Genomic DNA, 22,955 nt, shown 5'->3' with positions numbered 1-22,955 from the left:
TTTAATGGATCCTAAAGTATATCAAAGGTCCATATATGTTATTATCACCCCAAAAGAACTCGAATTCACTTTTGAAAAGAGAAATCAAGCTTATTTTGCTCATTTAAAATCTTAACTATCATTTAAAACTAGTATATGGGATCTTATTATTGGTCAAAATAAGCCTGAACATGTAATTAAACCAAACGTCCCCAAATAAATGCATATTAATGGACAAAAACTCCACAGCCCCCTCAAAACCCGCTAACAATGGAGAAAACAATGCTCTTTATTGGTCATAAAAAAGAACAGATGAAAACAAACAGGTTTCACACACACACACAGGCAAGTGTTAATGAAGAAAGGAGGCTTTTACTGATTGATTTCAGCCTCCAGACGGACGTTTTCATGTCATCCAGTGTGTATATCTAGACAGAACATGACAACCTGTGTGTGCGTGAGAGAAAAGTGTGTATTTGTATAGATTTTCTTCTCCAAAATGATCATTCGAAAAGAAAAAAAAATAACATAAGAGGGTGGGAAATGATGAAGACGCCGCCACTCCTCTAATCGTCGTCAAAGTTCTGTTGTAAAAGGAAGTTTGCGGCCAAATTTTCATTCTTCTCACAAGCGAAATAGGCCTGTATAACGAGTCCTTCAGGGAATCCGAGGGCTTTTAGCTGGAGGAAACACAGAGGAAACACATGGAGAGGTTAGAAATATAAAAGCAAAATCTCCTGGTGTCCGTTTGGGGAACAGATTCAACACCTTTGATCGTCTGCCAGCACCGATGCTCCATCTGTATATAGCTTTAATTAAAGTCTAATTAGCTGAACTTGAGATTCTGACTTTAAAAGTATGTGAAGTTTCACTCTTGCGGAGAGTTCAGTGAGGGAGAGTATAGTTAAAGAAAGACAATGACAGCTTGCAGAGGTTAATTGTTGGAAAAGAGCACATTTATTCAGGGTTTTATTTTAGAAATGATTAAATAAATCATTATAGGAAGCAGAAAATGTCAATAAGGTCTTGAGTGAATGTTAAACTATTGAGTTTGGTGTTTAATAACAAATATAAAATTAATTAAATACAGTCCAAGGCTAAATTTAAGTTATTTTAATTCTTTAATATTTTTAAGAGCCGTTTAAGAGAGATTTGTCCACATTAAACAATAACTTTTGTATTTTGAGCATTGTTCTGCAGTTTCTTGTAGTAAATATTAATACAATTAAATTAATTACAGTTGAAGGCAAAATGTTAATTATTTTAATACTTTAAAAAATGTTATATTTTTCCCAACATTTTTAAATTACACTTTTAATAAGTAATTTCTAATGAATAACTTCTTTTGTATTATTTTAGTTGAATTTAGTCCAGAATTTATTAAATAAGCAAAAAATTTTAATAAGGTCTTGAGTAAATACAAAACTATATATTTTAGTGTTTAATAACTAAAAAAATAATAACAATTAAATACAGTTCAAATCTAAATTTAAGCTACTTTAAATTATTTAATATTTTAATAATATTTATAATAATATAAGTGCTGTTTAAGAGACTTTTGTCAACAATAACTTTTGTATTTTGAGCATCTTTTTGCTGTTTCGTGTAGTAAAAATAAATACACTTAAATACAGCTGAAGTCAAAATGTTCATTATTTTAATACTTTAAAAATATTATAGATTTTTTAAAAATTAAGCTATAATTTTAATAAGTTATTTCTGTAAAGACTAACTTCTTTTGTATTTGAGTATTTCCTTATTTCAGACCCAGAATTTATTAAATAATTACAGAAAGCACGAAAAGGTCTCGAGTAAATATCAAACTTTATTTGAGTTTGTTGCTTTTTGCAAAAAAATTAGTTAATTACAGTCCAATGCTAAATTTAAGTTGTTTTAATTCTTTAATATTTTCAGTGCTGTTTAAAAGATTTATCAACATTAAACAAGAACTTGTATTTTGAGCATTTTAGTCCAGAATTTATTAAATATTTATAGAAAGCAGACAGTATAAACAAGCTCTCGGGTGAATGTAAAACCTTGTTTGTTATTTCTTGTGAAAATGTTACAGTCAAAGGCTAAATTTAAGTTATTTTACATTATTTAATATTTAAGAGAGATTTGTCGACATTAAACAATAACTTTTGTACTTTGAGCAACTTTTTTTCTATTTCTTGTAGTAGAAATGAATAAAATTAAAATCAGTTGAAGGCAAAATGTTCATTAATACTTTTAAAACTATAGACCAAAAAAATTTAACTATAATTTTAATAACTAATTTATGTTAAAGACTAACTTCTTTTGTATTATTTGAGTATTTTAAGTTTTCCCTTATTTAAAATTTTTTAGGTCCAGAATTTATTAAATAAATAATTATAGAAAGCAGGAAATGTAAACAAAATCTCGATTAAATATAAAACTGTATTTTGAGCTTTTTTGATTGTTGTTTCTTGTTTTAAAAATGAATACAATTAAATTAATTTAATATAGTTGAAGGCTCAATTAAATAATTTTTATAATTTTGAAATTTTGAAAAAAACTATTTTAATGATTAACTTTTGCTTTTTGAGGGTATTTTAGTTTGCTGCTTCTTACTATAAAATATATTAAATACAGTCGAACGCAAAATGTTTATTATTTAATATATTTAAGAGATTTTTTTCTCAATATTAAACAATTGCTTTTGCATTTGAGTCTCTTTTTGCATTTGAGTCTCTTTTTGCTGTTTCCTGTAGAAAAAAAGTAATACAATTAAATTAAATACAGTTGAAAGCAAAATGCAAATTATTTTAATACTTTAAAATGTTTTTTAAAAAATCTAATATTTAATGAACTTTTGAGGGTATTGTAGTTTGTTGTTTCTTGTAGTAAACCATTATTAAACCACACTGAACTGAGCTAAACTGAACTGAACTTAAACTTTAAAAAAATGAACTACACTGTTTACATTTACTATGATCTTTTATATGAAGCTGCTTTGACACAATCTACATTGTAAAAGCGCTATACTAATCAAGGTGAATTGAAATATATTAAATTAATTAAATATACTAAATAAAGTTGAAGGGAAAAGTTTAATTATTTAATATTTTTCAGGTGCCGTTTAGGAGAGATTTATTTCAACATTTGTAAACAATAACTAATTTTGTATTTTGAGACTCTTTTAGTTTGCTCTAAAATAAATGAATAAATACAGTTGAAGGCAAAAATGTAATTATTTTAATACTTTAACACTATTATAAGGAGATTTTGCTCTACATATTTAAACAACACTTAATAACTCTATAACTTTTGTATTGGAGTAGTTTTAACTCCGCAATTTTGTGTTGTAAAATTAAAAACTGTTAAATACAAAGGAATGTAAATTTCAATATTTAAGAGACTTTTCAATAAAATCAACACTTTTAATTATTAATTTCAAATAATTAGTATTTTTTTCATTTGTTGTTTTGTGTTGTAAAAATAAATAAAATAAAAACTTAATACAGATGAAGGTTAAAATTATATTTAAAATAAAAAGAGGGCGAATAATCAAGCTCAAATATTCCACTGTCAGTGTCGTTTTACCCGCTCAATAGCTTCTTTCTCCTGGGGTGTGACTTGGATGTAGTTCATGTGCCCGCCCCCAGCCTCAGCCACACCCCCTGCTCCGCCCCCTTGTCCCGCCTCCTGCACCGGCTCATTCAACATCTGGATGAACTGCTCCTGGTGGCTGCTGATTTGCTGTTAAACAGGAAACAGATTTCAGAGGACAAATCGAATACCTCGCATATTAAAAACCTTTATTACATGCATTTCACATTCATAAGGATCTGACCCCACGATGACAGAGCAAAGCTAATGAGTACGTACACACACACACACACGCACACGCACGCACGCACGCACAGACACAGGTTGGAATTAAAAAATATATATGCATGCATGAGTGAGAGTGTGTGCACGCCTGTGTAAGTGTGTGTGTGTATGTGGTTAAGTGTGTGTGTTGAGCACCTGCAGGAGCTGTGGGTTTTCTCTGCCGATCTGCTGCAGTAGAGCCGGGAGCAGCGACGGGTTCTGCTGGATGATCTGCCTCATCTGCAGGAACTGCGGCTGGTTCCTCAGGAACTCCAGAGGATTTGCTGCACACACACAAAAGACAAGCAGGCACACAAACAGTAATGTCATTACAGTGAGTGGCTACTGTGTAAGCCCTGACAGCCAGCAGTGTTATGGGATGAGTGTGAGGGAGTGTCAGACCTCCGGATGCTGAGCTGGGCTGTGCTGGAGCTGTGCTGGACGGAGAGGAGAGACCTGTGGATACAGCAGGAGCCGGAGCTGAAGCTGGAGTGCCCCCTGAAGGAGACACTGCATCCACTGCACCCACAACACTGCCCTCGCCCTCAGCTGGGATACCCTGAACACACACAGACACACACACACAGATGTGAGAACAAGTTATAAACAGCTCAATATTATGCTCTGAGGTAATTCTGTTCATGAACATGTACTAATAAATATTCAGATGTATGCTAATGACTATATGTGCGCGCAAAAAACAAACAACTGGCAGTAAATTATTTAACTGAGGCATTGGTTCAGGTCTCTGACTGGTTGTGTGGTTCTTAGTTTGTATGTTTTTCACAATCACTGACGGTTCACCCATCATCCTGATGTATTTATTAAAGGAGAAAAGTTCAGGGTTGTCTCTGATTTTTAATATTTAGGTCTAATTTTAGATTCACAATTGACATTCGAAAGCATGCCATGAAGGTCACTAACATGGTAAATTTAATCTGGCCAACTTCAGGCATTTACGACCTTACTTGACTAATGAAGCAGCACAACTATTAATGCACTCCATGATGTTTTCCTCATGTTACATATCCTCTTACTAGTTGGTCACACAGCAGTAAAACTGTTTTAAAATCCATTGAATCACTTTATAAACAGGCACTCAAAGTATTAAATCAGAAGTTTATTAGGTAGCATCATTGTAATATAATACAAAAACATTATTTATTGAGCTTTGAGAATATGAAATATTTGGCTGATGCTTGTATGATTTTTTAAATCTTAAATGGATATGCTCCTCCATTATGCGAGTTTGTGACACACAACAATAATAATAATAATAATAATAATAATAATAATAATAATAATAATCAGTCCCGCTGGTTTTTCATGATTCTGCGATCGCTGAATCCAACGCAAAAATCAACAAAAAATTAATTCAAAATTCTTAATTAAACACAAAATAATTACAAAAATAGTAACACTTTACAATAAGGTTGATTAGTTAATGCATTTACTAACATGAACAACACTTGTACAGCATTTATTAATCATAATTGAACATTTACTAATGCATTATTAACATCCAAGTCCATGCTTGCTAACATTAGTTAATGCACCGTGAGTTAACATGAACTAATAATTAACAACTGTATTTTCATTATCTAACATGAACAAATACTGTAGTAAATGTATTGTTCATTGTTTGTTCATGTTAGTAAATGCATTAATTAACATTAACTAATGAACCTTATTGTAAAGTGTGACCAAACCATATAATCAAATTATATATTTAGTTCAGTTTGCAGTGAATTGTTTTAGACGTCTTTTAGACGTTGCATATGCAGCGCATGTGATGTATTTGAGTGTCTCTCAAAAAATGACGTCTCACCTGCGTCCTCACAATCATTACGTTACATAGAGGGGGCTGATGGAGTTGTCAGCTTGTGCAGTAAGCAGATGAAGTGCGAGTGATTTACATGGTCATATGCGAAGATTAGATATCTCTTCAGACTGCAAAAGAAAGTTGGTGCAAACTGAGCAATGATGCAGACAGGAGATGAGATTTAAGGATGACGGCTGCTGGACGTGACCCAATTGAAGGACTTTATTTGTGCTTTACGTGTATGGCTGGTATTATGATGTTCAGCATGAAATGGATAAATTATTTTCTTTAACTCTTTCTCCACAGTTAATGAGAGAAAACGCTTCCCTGCCATTGATAAGTTTTACAGCAATCCATGTTTTAGGTTCATTACGGTAGGGGAAGTCCTAACATGTCCTATGTGTGACCATGTCAGATGCTCCAGAGAGTGAAATCTGAGAGAAAGATCCTGGATAAAAATAAGAGTTATACAACCTTCCTTTAGCTTAATCCCTACCGTTTTAGATCTTGTCTTAACAAGAGACCAAAAAAAGAAGCTTCAGTTTTTTGATCTGTGACCTTGACATTGTGTAGGATTGCACACCTAACATAGTAGGCTACTCAATATGGCAAATACATATAATTTTTTAGATTTACATTTATTTAATCACAAAATGGACCACAAATTTCTGTGAATTACCGTCACAAAATCGGTCGCTTTTAATCACAAAAAATAAATAAATAAATAAAAATAAATTGTGAAAAACTAGGGGGTCTGAATAATGGTTGAGCAACACAATCTGTTACTTCAGGAGACTGTGCTGTGCAGTTTAGACGGACAACTTGTGCAAGGTCAGTCTTCTCAGTTAGAGCCAGTCATCTTTGGAGCACACTTCCTATTTATTTAAGGGGTGTTACAAATTATTCAACATTTAAATATATGTTAAAGAAATGGCTAAAAGCAAATCAAGTTTGTAATCATGTGTAATTCTTTTCTTTAACTTATTGAAATTTTTATTATAAGTTTTATCCTTTTGTTGTCTGTAACTTTACTGTTACTGTATGTGTGATGATTTTAGGTTGCCTTTTTCAAATCTGGCAGGGGGCAAAGAGATGAAAATTAGCCCTTGTGGCCAACTCTGGCTTATTTACAGTTTTACTGTTGATTAATGAGCATTGTCCCTGATAAATAAATACATTTCAAATCTATATGTGAACCGTTGAATAGAACCAATGAATACTGTGAACTGAGCGGTCATGGCACTCAACATCCTGTCTATATAATGTGGTTATTTTATTGACTTGTGTTATTTAAAGTCCGTGTAATCATGCAAGAAAAATGAAGTTGTTGAGTTAAATTTAAAAGGCTTCACAAGTTTTGTGTGTGTGTGTGTGTATACATATATATATATACATATAAATAATTATTACTATTAATTAGCCGTCTGTTTTGGAGTGAAGGTTCATTGGCTTCAATGTACAAACTCTGTACGGATGATGTTCTGAATGCTCCAAAAGCAAGCCGTAATCCTTGATGGTGTACTGTATTGAGGATGTTTTTATACGAGATCCTGGCAGAATCATAAATTATACTCCCATAATCCAAACGGGATCGAATGAGAACTCTATAAAGTCGCTAAAGTACAGTTATATCTGCTCCCCATTTAGTTTTTGCCAACACTTTGATTATGTTCATAGTTTTCAGGCACTTGCTTTTCAAAAACTTTAGATAATGAATAAAAGTCATTTTGTAGTCAAAAAGAAGACCTAAAACCTTGATTTCTTTAACAACTTTGATCGGATCTCCATTGATGAAAAGTTCTGGATCATGATAAAGAGATCGCTGAATGCAAACAGGTGTACAAACTGTTTTTGTTCTAGAGAACTGAAAACCATTTTCCACAGACCAATTTTGTGAATACATAGCTGTAGCTGCCTTTCAATTGTGCTTATATTCTTCCCTCTGTAGCAGATACAAAGATCAACATAAAGGCTGCAGAACATGTTTGGTCCAATGATTTCCACAATGCTATTTATCTTGATGCTGAAGAGTGTGACAGAGAGTATACTTCCTTGAGGAACTCCGAGTTCTTCTTTGGTAAATCAAATATAATATTTTGAAAACACTGACAGATACATTTGAGTATTTGAGTATTTTTACGGTATTGTACAATACAAGCCAACCTAAACATCCAAGAAAGGGTTTCGTTATTTTGGTGGAAACTTAATTTTGTTCATGGCAAGGTTGATATTTGCATGGAATTGCTCCTATATTCTCTGCTGTTTAGTGTGTCTGCCTGTATAAATGGTCTCACCGTGAGCAAATACTCCACCGCTCGGTCAGGATTGTTGAAACTGGCCCTTAGTGCCGCCACCACGCGGTCTCGCTCGTATCCCATCAACATGATCTCCGTCACCATGTTCTCATAGGACTGACCCGTCACTGCAAACGCAAGACAAGACAAGATCATCTTCTGCGGGTAACACAACAAATGATAATTTAGCCTGAGACACCAACAGCCATGTGTCCATCAGTTAAATTGCAGGAGACTGCAATATATTATAATATAATATAAAATATAATATATAATATAATATAAAATATAAAATAAAATAATATATACTTATATATATAAAACGGCAACTGACCCAGCCGAGGCTCGAACCAGCGACTTTCTTGCTGTGAGGCGACAGCACCACCTACTGCGCCGCCCACAACTGTATGTATATAATGTAATATAATGTAATATAATAATTATAATTTAATTTCCCCCACCCAGAGCAAATGCGTGACAGTCGTCTGTGTGTGACAGTCTTACTAGCCAATTGAGTGAGCACACTTTTGTTCTGCCCAATCAGAATTGTGCAACTGAACTACGCCTACAAAAAACAAACAAACAGGAAAGCGCTACCACCGCATTCAGTGTTGGAGCTGTAAATGTGTGTGTATTTACCCAGCGCAGACGTCGCCTCTTCAAATATGTTTGCATTGGGTAAAGAACCAGAACTGCAAGAAAAGAAACCAAAGGAAGATGTTAAAAGTCAACATGAAGCAATGGACACAGCAGTGAGAGGTTTACTGTTCTGAAATGTCATCAATGTTTTCAGTACGCTCGTCGATTATTGCATCATATTCCAGCGGTGCACATTCTCTCCTCTGCAAAGCTCAGATTGAGATGAGAATGAGTATAAGCATGTGCTGTCACAGGAGTTTAGCAGCATTAGACGAGCTCCGTTTATTGATGTCATTACCTTCATTCATCTTTTAAAGTGTGAAAGAGAGCATGTGCTGTTTATGTGTGTGCGCGCGCTTGAACGTGTGTTTTTGAGGGAGTCAGTGAGAGTGTTAAAATGAGTGTGTTTGTGCACATTTGTTGTGTGTGTATAGAGTGGAGGAGCTATGACGTCAATTTGTATGCAAAAACCCTTAAGCGAGTTAGCATTTTAGCAGATCCAGTACCCTCATCCCAAAGTCAATGGCTTTTTTCAATGGGATTTCAGTAAAATCGCTTAAATAAGGTTCGTGGCTAACACAAACTCAAGATACTTCCACGTTTGTTCTACGACATAAAACACATCAGCTACAGCACACTCTTGAGTTTTTAAATCGGTTACGCTTCTTTAATAAGACGCTTGCTATCAAGTAGCTAAAGGGGACTGCAGGCGGTGTCGGAGACATTATACATCATCGAGCTGAACTGGTCTGGAGAGCAGCTCGCTTGTGTTGAGCATTTGGGTTTGTCTGTTATTTAGGTATTTTCATGAATGGTATTTTATAGTTTGAGGTGTTTTTCTAATTGGGATTTCATATTGTGTGTAGATAATTCCTTCACTTGTACAGGCTGTCGAGACAGATTAATTTGTTGATCGTTTATTTTAATTAAACTATATTATGTAGATACTGCTCACCAGTGCAGTCTGTCTCGGTCCTGCTCTCAGTAATGCAAACCAGTGAATAAATGTGTAAAAGTACACACATATTAACTGCCATTTTAAAGTGATCATGTGATTTTTCAGTTTTTTTCTTCATCTGAACACATTTAACTCCATCATAACTGCAATATTTACACTCCTCTATAAAATGTAAAGCAGATGTGACTGTATGGGCTGCTTTTCGCTGTACTTCGTGACATTACATGAATATTGAATGTTGTTCTCAATCTCTGATGGAACTTGCAGGCATTTAAAAGACTTCCTCACGCCTCATTTCTGTCCTCTGTTAAGGTAAGCGGGCTGTGTGCACGCGAGCGATACACTTATTTAAACATGTCTTGTGATAATGTAGGCACATTAATACACACAGTTTTAAAACATTTAGAACAACCGTACAGTAAAACAGACGCATCTCCCACGTATAAGCGGTCCAGAAGGCACGTAGGTGTTTTTGCGTGTTTATTTGTTTAATATATAGCGTGCATCATGATATAATAAACAGAGATTAACTCTTTGTCATGGACATTATTTATTAAAATAAGCTAGAAAAGTTGTCTGTAGCAGGGTGGTGCTGACGTCACAGGCGAGCGCCCCAAGGGCTCTGTAGTCCGTTTATAGCCTAATGTTAGCTTTTCTGTTCTTGTGTTTGCATTTAAGACCCAAAAGTGCTCAAAGTTGTATTTTGGTGTGAGGATTATCCGGCTGGACAAAACCTGTAGGTGTAATGAACTCTGTTTGAACACGGCGCTTATTATTCGCAATCTTCCAAAAGCCTATGGGAAAATCCTATGGGGATTTTATCTAGGGAACCAGTTTTATGCTAGCAGCCGATTAGCCTACAAGGTAACGTCATAGTTCCCCCACTCTATTAGAGTGTGTGTGAGCACATGCATGTTTGAGTTAGTAAGTGTGGTGTGCGTGCGTGAGTTAAAATGAGTGTGTGTGTGTGTGTGTGTGTGTGTGTGCGCTTGAATGTGTCTGAGTGAGTGAGTGCGAGTATGTGTGTGAGTTTGAATAAGTGTGTGTGCACGTGTTTGAGGAAGTCAGTGTGTGTGTGTCTGTGATTGAGTTTGAACGAGTGTGTGTGCGTATTAGTGTACCTGATAGGTATAGTGGTGGGTGCTGGGTCAGTGTGTGTGTGTCTGTGTGTGTATCTGACAGATGTGGTGGTGGGTGCTGGGTCAGTGTGTGTGTCTGTGTGTGTACTTGACAGATGTGGTGGTGGGTGCTGGGTCACTTCCGGGTGTGTGTGTGTACCTGACAGATGTAGAGGCGGGTGCTGGGTCACTTCTGGGTGTGTGTGTGTACCTGACAGATGTAGAGGCGGGTGCTGGGTCACTTCTGGGTGTTTGTGTGTACCTGACAGATGTAGTGGTGGGTGCTGGGTCACTTCTGGGTGTGTGTACCTGACAGATGTGGTGGTGGGTGCTGGGTCACTTCTGGGTGTGTGTACCTGACAGATGTGGTGGTGGGTGCTGGGTCACTTCTGGGTGTGTGTACCTGACAGATGTGGTGGTGGGTGCTGGGTCACTTCTGGGTGTGTGTACCTGACAGATGTGGTGGTGGGTGCTGGGTCACTTCTGGGTGTGTGTGTGTACCTGACAGATGTAGTGGCAGGTGCAGGGTCACTTCTGGGTGTGTGTGCACCTGACAGGTGTGGTGGCGGGTGCTGGGTCACTGTTGGGTGTGTGTGTGTGTACCTGACAGGTGTAGTGGCGGGTGCTGGGTAACTGCTGGGTGTGTGTGTGTACCTGACAGATGTAGTGGCGGCTGCTGGGTAACTGCTGGGTGTGTGTGTACCTGACAGGTGTGGTGGCAGGTGCTGGGTCACTTCTGTGTGTGTGTGTACCTGACAGGTGTAGTGGCGGGTGCTGGGTCACTTCTGGGTGTGTGTGTACCTGACAGGTGTAGTGGCGGGTGCTGGGTCACTGCTGGGTTTCTCCTCACTTGGTTTCTTCTCTTCTTCAGACGGACTCTCAGATGCTGGAGCTGCAGCCGGAGCCGCTGATGCTGTAGTGCTGGAGGAGGAAGAGGACGAGGAAGGAGGAGCCGGTGCAGACGCTGATTTAGGCTGCACACACACACACAGGCTCATTAACACATCACCGTTTACACATACATAAGATCTACTCAGTGTTCGCTCAGCTATTACCAGCTAGGGCTGGGTGGATTTGTTTCTATGTGTGTGCATCACATACACATAATTAATATAAATGCACAACTGTTTTTAAACCCCTTATAAAAGTCATCTGTGCACAGAGTTCCCCTTTATATACAGCTTCAATCTCTAAACAATAAAATGTATTACTCCATGAAATTATACTTGTGTATGTTTTATAATCTTTAATATTTGAGGTCACCACCCAAACGCATCATAAATACCTCTGCACAATCACACACTGATAAAGCCTCACCTTTGTGACCATAACCACCACAAAGTTCTTCTCGTCTATCTTGTACTCCTTGAGCGCCGTGTCATCGCTCAGGATTTTGCCTGCAGGAATAAGTCAAGTAAACACCACATGACTCATCAACTCTCAACCTGACAGCTGTCAATCATCTGTCAAACTCCACCTCTGCATAAACAGACATTATATATCACAGCATTTCACTGAATTATAAGCAAGGCAAGTTTATTTATATAGCACATTTCATATGCAATGGTAATTCAAAGTGCTTTGCATAAGCAAGAAGATTAAAAGAATAAGATACAATAATAGGGCTAAACAATATATGCAGGGTTTCTGCAGGTTTCACCAAGTTAAATTTATGACATTAAGACCATTATGAATGAAATTTTAGACCCATAAAGAGCTAAAAGCTAATGAATTTTAAGATTTTTATTTGCCCTTTCCAAAAAAATATTATAATTAAATAATACAATAATACATTAATAATAAAAAATGTAAATATTTTAGATTGTATTTCTTAACTAAATATTTAAATATGGTGTAAAAACAAGCAAGCTCTACTTGTATCCATACATTTTTTCTAACATAAACTTTCTTTAAAATAAAAAATGAACAAATGTTTTAAAAGTTTTAAAAACCATAATAAAAACAATAAATGCACAACAATCTGTCCAGGTCAGTGTCTTCAGCAGTAAATACATGGAGAACTTTTAAACAAATGTTACTGTGAGGAAAATAATTAAACAATTATGATAAATAGAGTTAAAAATTACCTGTTTAAATATTAAAAGTTTAAAGTTTTGGTTGTATGGGTTTTGGCAGCAATACATGAACAAAGGAAAAATAAAAGCGGTTTAAAAAAAGATTTAAGACCTGAAACACAATATTTCAGTAAATGTAAGACTTTTTAAGGTCTAAAATTTGGATTTTGAGATTTAAGATATTAAGATTAAGACCCTGCAGAAACCTTGATATTGCTTTAGCATCGATAGCAGATTGTGTGAATCTGCAAGAGTCACAATGCAGGATCTGCAATGTTAAAATGGCATTATAATAACACAGTTCAGGACACATGAGATTTGTAGATTTTAACCCTAACAGAATGAGAGATGTTCATTTCATATGTTAAGACCTGTGTAAAATTACAAGCTAATTTATATCATTTAGGCACAAGAAATTATAACATTTGTAGCTTTAACGATGATTTGATCACACACTGAAGACTATACGGGGTTATTTTAAATTTAAATATTGACTTACTGTACTGTTTGACTTGATTGTTTATTTCATTTTATCTGTGCTATATTGTATTTATATGCTTTTAATGTCATTATTATATTTACACAGATGCACACGCATGCAAAATCATCCCAATCAATCTAAACTAATGAATTCTTTTCAAATAGAGCTATCAGGTGAAATCTTATAGTAATATCGTTATTATATTTACACACCCATAATATTATAATATAGAATCGCTGAAGAACAAACCATCACAATGTCTGATTTTTCCAATACAAGGGGTATAAGAACTAAAATGCAGAATCTAGAGAAATCCTCTGTAACAGTAGGACACATCTTTACCAGCTGGCAACAGCCGTCCAATCAAACAATGGAAGAAAAGGCCCTGTGCTTTTATGGCCGTTTCCACAGTCAAAAGTTACCTAAAAGCAAACTGTACCGTACCACTTTTTGGGTACCCTTTCGGATGGTTTACAGAGATTCGTCATTCACTCGTGCAACAAGTCAGGAGAACGAAAACAAAGGATTTTTAAAATCCGAGACATTACACCGTAATAATAATAATAATATATACATATAATAACGAGCCATGGCCGACCCGGGCTCAAACAAACCTTGTCATCGTCTTGATGAACAGCCACAAAGCCAAGAAGAACAGCAGAACTACCCTGTGCCCCATAGTTGTTTACAAGGCCGTCTAAAGCATGAGCGGTTTCACTTTCTCACTTACGCTCACCGCATGTCTATATTTGAAATAAGAAACTTCTTGAGCTGATGATAATAACATGCGCATGATTTAAGTGCTTCTGACACCTGATCCTTTCAGAAATGGACAAACGCGAGAGAGAAGCGCGAAAAAACAAAGGAGAAGCCTATTATAAACTGGGAATGAAGAGTTACTCTCTAACAGAGGCTACATGTGCTGCTGAAGATTACAGACACAGATGAAAGGTTTGCTCTGACTGGGGGCTATATGTTGTGTGTTGCTTTTGAACCCAAATAAGGAGTAAATGTCTGCTGTGTGTAGTTTTTCTGTAATTGATAACATATTGGGGACTGTAAGGGTCTGTGTGTGTTTATATATGTTCATTTATTTATTTATTTATTTTATATTATTACAAATGTTACAGTAGGCTATTTCACACTATCATTGTAGAGCAGTTATAATCAACTCATGTTCATAGAAGAGTTAGTAATTAACATTTATACAGTATTTATGTGTGTAAAGCATCCGTGTTGTGAGAAGTGCTGCTCATATGATGTGAACGACCCGTACAGCTTTACTGTAGACATTTTCTTGGAGCAAGAATGATGTCGACTGAAACTTTGTCGTACACCACACTCACCTTTGGTAGCCTTTTGGCAGTGGAAACGCAAGCTTGATAAAAGTGACCCGTACCGTACCACTCAGTGGAAACGGGCCAAAAGAAGACTCACCTGCGTATATCAACTTCTGTCCTGCCACTGGAAACCCGTCTTTTCCCTTTTCATTCTCGATTTTTTCCTTTAAGGCTTTTACCTGTGAATGACACAAACACAAACCAAAGTCTGATCAGGAGAGAGCAAACACACACACACACACCAACATCTGGAGCCAGATTCTTGTTAAGAAAAATTAAGAATATTTTGTTTTCAGAAATATTCAGCAATATTCATATTACAAATATACAAACAATAAGATTATCTACCTCAAGAATATTTTCCTCAACTCAGGAAAATGTTAAGAATAGTTTGTATTCCTAATAAATTAAATTCTTCTTTTTATTCCAAGTCTTGAAAAGAATGTTTATAAAAATACTTAAATAATCTTAAAAAAAATATTCCTTTTTTCTTCCAAGATTAACAGGGACATTTCACTTAAAAATCTAAAAATTCTGACATCATTTACTCGCTCTTTACTTATTTAAAACCTTAAAGAGTTTTTTTCTTCTGTTGAACACAAAAGAATATATTTTGAAAAATGTTGGGACCCGGTAACCATTGACTTCAATAGTGTTTCTTTTTCCTATGAATGATGGAAGTCAATGGTAACAGGTTTTTATGAAAACAAATGCTGACCCTAACCATACAACATTTCTAGGGTAAACTAAAGTCATCCAATAAAGTTTAAAAAATGAGATGAAAGTTTAGTTTGCAGGTTTTTAAGGCCAGATTATAAAGTATTCAGCCACATTTTAGCATTTGTAACTTTAATAATGAAAATTATTTAATTTATACAGAAAAGGGTTTTGCAGTGTAATTTTAGATTTGATTATTCAAATTCCGTACCTGAATACTATTTGACTGCCATGAAAACCATAAAACAAGTGTTTTTCACACTTTTATCTTTGCTTTTAATTAGTTTTTGTATATATATATATATATATATATATATATATATATATATATATATATATATATATATATATATATATATATATATATATATAAATAAAATCACAGAAAAACTAAATATTGCCATGTCAGATTTTACCAATATCAGGCAGCCCTAAACACTTCCATAAGAAGAACAAAACTTCTGAAATAGTGAATTAAGACACTAAAACAGCAGATTTTTGCTAGATTAACCCTGTTATTGAATTGAATTAATCAATACTCGACTGAACAATGAGACTATTATCTTCTGCAGAACTGATAAAGAGCTAAAACAGAACTTGTTGGAAAACTGATGAACTTTAAACATTTATTGATCTGCACTGAATCAACATTTGATCTGAATAATGACAAGACTGTTTTCTGAAGAGCTGCAGAATGCATTATCTATCTGTAATAACTAAAAAGCTAAGACTTGACTAACAAAGGGTAAATTCAGTCTGAGATGTCAGTAAATATGCAAATGTTTTATACTGAACCGAGTCTGAAGCATGTTTGCTCTACAAAAAAAAAAAGCATATCATCGCCAGATTTACAGGAAAACACATTTCTGAGAATTTGCTTGTGTCGTCCTGGTGTGACTGACTCTAATGCCTGTAAAAATGGTTTGAAGAATCTATAGGTGCAGTTAACTCAAATAAACACCAATACTGGGAAATAATGAGGTCAGCTTTATGGTAATGAGTTAAGATAGTAACCTATCAGAATGTAGAAGTCCACCGCTTGAGAATATTCCAGGGTAAATCCTCCAATAAACATTAAGCCATATCACCCAAGAATATACTATGCAGCCCTAATTAACATACTGTAGGTTTTAGGTCCTAAAACGTCTAAGAATAAGCTGCTCTTGAATGACAGCAGGTCTGATAAACAGGAAGTGTGGACTAAAACTGACCGAGTGTCTTCCTTCCTGAAGCTCCAGCAGATTTCAGACCTGTGGTTTACCTCCACTGGAGCTGCGCATGTTTGATTAAACTGACAAAAGTGGTATTAAAGGGACAGTTCACAGTAAAATAAAAAAACCATCTTCATCTACTCACACTCACGTGGTTCTAAACATACACTGCAGAAATACTGCTTGCCTTACATTTTAAAGCTGAATCAAATTAATCTTCCGAGTCCACTGAACTTGTATTAAGTTAAACTGACTTAAACCTGCATGCGTAACTTATAAAATTAAGTTAGAACATGATTAACTTAGTTTAATAAGTTACAAATGAACTAAAACATGTGCTGTCAGGACTAATTGATCATATAGTTTTCTAAAGTGTGGGACTTCATTCTTCTGCTGAACACAAAGGAAGATTAACTGAAGAATGCTGGAAAAAAGCAGACATTGGCATCCATAGTAAGAATAAAAAACACTATTGAAGTCAGTGGCTTTGTTTTTATTCCAGCATTCATCAGAAAATCTTCATTTGTGTTGAACAGGAGAAAAAAACTCAAACAGGTTCAGAACAAGAGTAAATGGCAGAATTTACATGTTTTGGGTGAACTGTGGCTTTAACAACAAAAAAAGATGAAATAATGCCTTTAATGGATAGATGAGCAAAAATAAAACCTAATGTGTCAGTTTAGAAAACAGCCAAAACACTAGCATGAGCCCCAGCAGTTTGCAGATCATCCTGGAGAACAAGCAGTGGGATGAGCGAGTTTATTTCTATGAGGACTACACAATTTTGGGGACTTAAAACGGAAAGTTTTAAAAACTCCAATGCAGCAGTTTCTGAAAGCGACACTGCTGTATTCTCGGTGTAAACTCAGAAGTGTGATTGAGTGCATGTGTGATTTGAGACATGGCATATCTGAGTTTGACAGGGTTTAAAACAAAACTCATATCGGGGTATATGCACATGGGTATATGCACATGGACTTTAAATTTTCAGTCAGCCAGCCCCAGGACTTCCGGTCAATTGTCATCCCATACAGTGAGTATGAGACCAAACAAGAAGCACTGCATTAAATTATATATATATATATATATATATATATATATATGCGCGCCATGTCTTTATATTATGGAAATGAATTTCACCCCAGTATTTTCAATGCAGTTTCTGTGCTAGCCTGCTGCTTATGATGACGCCTGCATTTAAATGGTCTTGCGTCTCTTTTTACGCTCAAACAAGTGGATGCACAAATCTATTTAACAGATTATATTTTAATTACATTTCGTTGATGCTGTAAAAGGAGCCGTAAGAAGCTGAAAATAGTCACATAAACCATTCACTGGAAGTTCATCATTGGCTGAAAAACACTAGCTGTGCATATACCACATTGCTCATAGCCTAGTGGACAGATCACTGAATATTACAGTAAAGTTGGTTTTATATTCACACATTCGTTCATTTTTTAACAGTGACACAATCCCGATATCGTTTACCACTACTCTGAGTATTGGGTCTGAATTAGCATGTAAGAATGACTTCAAAACAACATTAGCACTATTTCATTGACTGTAAACAATGTTGTGCTTTGATAGTCGTTGGCTGCTGATATGATGATTTAACTATTTAGAATTTGCAAACAATACCTTTCTGAAATGATATTATATATACAAAAAATGTGCGAATATCAAACCAATTTTACCCCAATGGGCTATATGCACAGCTAGTGTTTTTCAGTCAATAATAAACCTCGGGTGAAAGCTTAATGTGACTATTTTTTTCACCTTAGGAACATTGCAAAAATAAGAGATATTGTGTCAAAGGAAGAGATGGAGGAGCTTGTTCATGCCTTCATCTCTTCTAGATTGGACTATTGTAATGTTCTGTTCACTTGTCTGAACAAATCCACCATGGATCGATTGCAAGTTGAGCAGAATGCAGCGGCGAGGCTTTTAACCAACACCAGTAAAAGGTCACACATTACACCTGTGCTTAAGGCACTTCACTGGCTTCCTATCAGTTTTAGAGTAAATGTTAAGATTCTGGTCATTACATATAGAGCTCTGCTGGTCAAGCACCCCTGTATATTCAAGATCTTTTAAGCAGTCACTCATGTAGCCGGTCTCTGAGGTCTTTAGGCAAAGACCTGTTAGCCATTCCCAGAACTCGTCTTAAGACTAAAGGTGAGCGTGCCTTCTGTGTGGTGGCCCCACGGCTCTGGAACTCTCTCCCGAAAGCACTGAGAACTCTGGGATCAGTTGAACTTTCTAAAACGCATTTAAAGATGCACCTTTTGGTCAAGCTTTTAATTAACAGTATTAGTGATTCTGTATTTGGATTTTTAATTAGTTTTAATATGTTTTGGCATGTTTTCTTTTACTGATATGTGTTCTTTTACTAGTTTTCTCTTATAGTAAAGCTCTTTGTGACTCAATGTCTGGGAAAGGTGCTATATAAATAAACCTTTACTTACTATTTTCAATTTTATAAGGTTCCTTTTACAGCATCAATGTTGTAATGCCATTAAAATACATCAGTTATTAAACAAATCAGTTAAATATAGAGTTAAGCATTCATTTATATGTTCAAGCGTAAAACGAGGCGAAAGACCATGTAACCAATGGAGCAGCAGACAAGCACAGAAACTCCATTGAAAATGCTGGGGTAAAATAAATGTTCATATTTTACAGACATGGCAGGGGAAAATGGTATTTAATGCAGTGCTTCTTGTCTGGTCTGAGACGCACGTCATATCCTATATCCATCAGGCAGTGAAGATCAGTGATTTTTAAAGAGATCAGGGGTTAAACGTGCCGATTTTATAATGGAAAGACTGGGGCTGAAGCACTCGGGCTGGCAGGCTGAAAATTAATTGTGTGCATGTACCCCATTCACCAAATACAGTGCAACTGGGCTGCGGGAGTCCTGAGTTCGAATCCCAGCTTGTACAAACACTCAGAAATTCTGACATTAATTCACAAAGAGTTGATTTTTATGTCAGACTGATGTCACGTTAAACGAACAGACCAATAAAAACACAAATTAAATAACTATACTTGCTTTAAGCTGGTTTTGATCACAGATCACTAGCCACTCTCCTAAACCACATGATCATTAGATGGTACAACACAAGTTATCATTCCTCAATTTGCATAACTGTTTCTCTCCTGAAGCTGTTCAGAGCAATACATAAAACAACCACTGGGGTCACTGTGGAGCAGGTTTCGAAATGTTTCGAAGCCTCAACATGTTGGCTTTGAGTGTTTCACGAAGCCTCATGCGCTCACCACCGTAGATAAATACACTAGATATCACATACGGACCCTGAGCATGCGTCAATAGCGCCACCACATTTGTACAGAGGACAAATGTCATTCAACTAGTCAAGACTAAAGCCAATATGAAGATGCTGGACGTTAGCGCTGTGTACGGGTGTAGTAACGAGCAAACACAGAAAACAAAGCAGAACATTTCATACATTTTTTTTGTATGTTACGAACTTTTGTGCTCAACAAGTCAGATTATTGATGATAATACAGTCTCTTACTGCACTGATCATAAGACAAAGCAGCACCAACTCGCACTAAACACTCGGCTTATGCTAGTTTAGTAGAATAGAATCAGCAAACAATGTAAATGAAATATGAACACAAGACGCTGCGGTTCTAGAAACGTGTATTATTGTCGGCTCAGTGAACGAGTCGTTCATAACAGAGATTCATTCACAAACGAATCACTCCCTCTGTTAGAATGAGAAGTGAAAGCAGGAGAGGGGGGGTGTTTCAGGACACGGATTAGACCAAATTTAACAGGTATAGGGAGGATAATACATTTCCATGCACACAAACACGCACTCTTTGTCAGTAATGCCCGTGCGGTCACTGATCCATCCATGTAGAAAAGTGATGTCAAATTATAGATTTCAGAATTTAAATAAATATTTGCCTAATGACCATAGGCATGGGATGATAACCGTTTTCAAGGTATGTTCTGTAATACCGTTCCTAAGGTATGTATAAGATTTTTTATTTACATTTTTTTGTTTTTTAGGACAACATAATATCCAAAGATGCCGTTTTAAATGCTAAAGAAATCTGTTTTTGAAACAAATCAAGACAGCAGAAGTCAAAGATTCATTTGAATTATATAGTCTGACATGTTTACTGCTCTAAAATATCATAAATCTTTCAAAAAATAGAATATATTGATTTCAAAGAGGAAAAGTTTTTGATTTTTTACCCAGATATTTAAAAAGAATATACTATAGAGCAGTGAGCACAAAACCGTGATATTTTTATTCAAGGTTATCATACTATCAGAGTCTTATACTGGCCCATGACTAACTGACCAGCAGGAAAACTTCTGATCATAGATATATGTATACCTCTGGCTCTGTATGTCCAGTCCTCCACTGCAGCTTGGTCCCGCATTCATTTCAAACGAGCACTACCCTGTACTAAAATGGCGGCTCTATTGACGCATTCCTTCCAATAGACAACAACAGCGTAGGTGACATCTAATGTAAATATCTATGCTCACCCACTATCAGTATAGTCATCAACATTGCTGAAATACAGAAGTAAACAAGAGTACAGTTTCTGCACACACACAGCGCCACCTACTGACCAACAGCAGCAATACACCTCTCTCACATTGAGGTAAATTCAGACTTTCTGAATTACTAAGTATTAATTGCAAATTACAAATAAATAAAAAACCATATTTAGCCAATGACTATCAAAGTACAACACTGTTCACACTCAGTTAATTAACGTAAATAATGCTAATGTTGTTTTGAAGTCATACTTGCACGCAGTTTCAGACCCAATATGCAAAGTACCATGGGAAATGTAAGGACTGTCATGAGTTGTCACTGAATGAGTGCGAATTAAAACCAACTTTCCCTCAATCACTCTCACACTCATCTGACTAAATGAGGAGTGTTTTTCTAATAATGCTGTTTGTGTGTGTGAAACTTAAATCAGCACACAGTAGTTCTGTACACAAACGAAACTAAGGCACTGAGCAAATTCCACATGACACCAATGAGAAAACCTGACAAACACCATTTACAACACTGAAGTGAGAGGTTACAGAGAAGCTACATATAACTTACTTCAATGTCTTTATGATATTTTATGAGAGCAAATGCTGAATGAGAGAATGACGAACAGTTTCCATCTAAAATAAAACAGTAAAACTCTCCTGATAACACATCAACTGTCTGAAAACAACGTGTCAATTACTATCAAACAACTTTACAGCTCATTACAGTTTCAGTCACTTACATATTATATATTCTGTCACATGAGCCATAGTCCATTATCACACACACTCACACAGCGTGTTCGTGTATTTAACACAACTAACACACATGAAAACCTCGACAGCACACAGCATGACTTGCTAAAACACACTAGCTGTCCTTTAAGTGTAGATCAGACACGACTAAAGGATCACACTGACGGCCAGATGATGTTTGAGGCCATTCCGGAGCAACTGCGACACTTTTACGTCTCATTTACGAAACTTTCCTGCTGTTTGGCGGAAAGTAAAAACTCACTCATGGCGGCTAACATGCTAATGCTAACCGCCTCATCGAAGCGCGTGAACCCGAGCGCGTTCTCGTTCCCACACAGACCGACGGTGTGTATGTAGGTGTGTGTGTGTGTGTGACGGGAGTTTATCGTGCTTGTTTTCTCGACTCTGCTGACAGACTGTGTTGGCTTTAGCAGCAGCATTAGCCGTGCTCCTCGCGGTCGGTTCTCACCGTCTCCTCCGCGTCGATGTCGATTTTAAACGTCTGCTGCTGGAGGGTTTTCAGCGTGATCTGCATTTTCGCGTTCTTCCGTGTCGCCGGTGTGGAAAGTGACCGAGGGCTGGATCGCTGACTGTGGGTTTTTGGCCGTGGTTCATCACAGCCTGTCCGCCGCCATTACGTGCATAAACACTCCACGGCCCGTCCCCCCTTTCGCCACACTGCGCATGCGCCGCGCTCTGACGTGCTTGCGTCACTGCGCGCGTATAAAACGCAGAGATCGCGAGATGACGGAAAATGCAGATATTAAAAGTTTCTAAAGGCTTTTAACAAAGTATAAAAGTTACAATTGCATTGATTAATTAATTTGTTTGTTTATTATTTTCATTCAGTTGCGTTTACATGCAAAACAAACTGATAAAGGCATACAATCTAATCGTTTTCATAAAGGAATTTGTAGCCTATAAATTGGACTCCTTTTGCCTTCAGAACTGCCTTAATCCTTGGTGGCAGAGATTCAACAAGCTACTGGAAATATTCCTCAGAGATTTTGCTCCATATTGACATGATAGCATCACGCACCAATCTCCCGTTCCACCTCATCCCAAAGGTGCTCTATTGGATTGAGCTCTGGTGACTGTGGAGGCCATTTGAGTACAGCGAACTCATTGTCATGTTCAAGAAACCAGTCTGAGATGATTGGGGCTTTATGACATGGTGCGTTATCCTGCTGGAAG

General features: G+C 36.3%; 1 protein-coding gene across 1 annotated transcript; it reads right to left on the bottom strand.

Moving 5' to 3' along the window:
• Positions 1 to 244: 244 nt before the first annotated feature.
• rad23b (RAD23 homolog B, nucleotide excision repair protein) lies at positions 245 to 22,447 on the bottom strand. The gene is made up of 10 exons (XM_056446380.1): positions 22,231 to 22,447; positions 14,638 to 14,719; positions 11,962 to 12,041; positions 11,446 to 11,618; positions 8,569 to 8,621; positions 7,930 to 8,057; positions 4,216 to 4,372; positions 3,970 to 4,097; positions 3,544 to 3,699; positions 245 to 659 (listed from the first exon to the last, which is right to left on the bottom strand). Exons 1-10 carry the CDS (start codon positions 22,294 to 22,296, stop codon positions 546 to 548), a joined length of 1,137 nt encoding a protein of 378 aa, XP_056302355.1. The 5' UTR covers positions 22,297 to 22,447; the 3' UTR covers positions 245 to 545.
• Positions 22,448 to 22,955: the final 508 nt, after the last annotated feature.

This window comes from Danio aesculapii, chromosome 21 (genome assembly GCF_903798145.1).
Source record: "Danio aesculapii chromosome 21, fDanAes4.1, whole genome shotgun sequence".
Classification (NCBI taxonomy): domain Eukaryota; kingdom Metazoa; phylum Chordata; class Actinopteri; order Cypriniformes; family Danionidae; genus Danio; species Danio aesculapii.
Note: the sequence above shows the minus strand (reverse complement) of the source record. Positions and strands in the feature narration are given on the sequence as shown.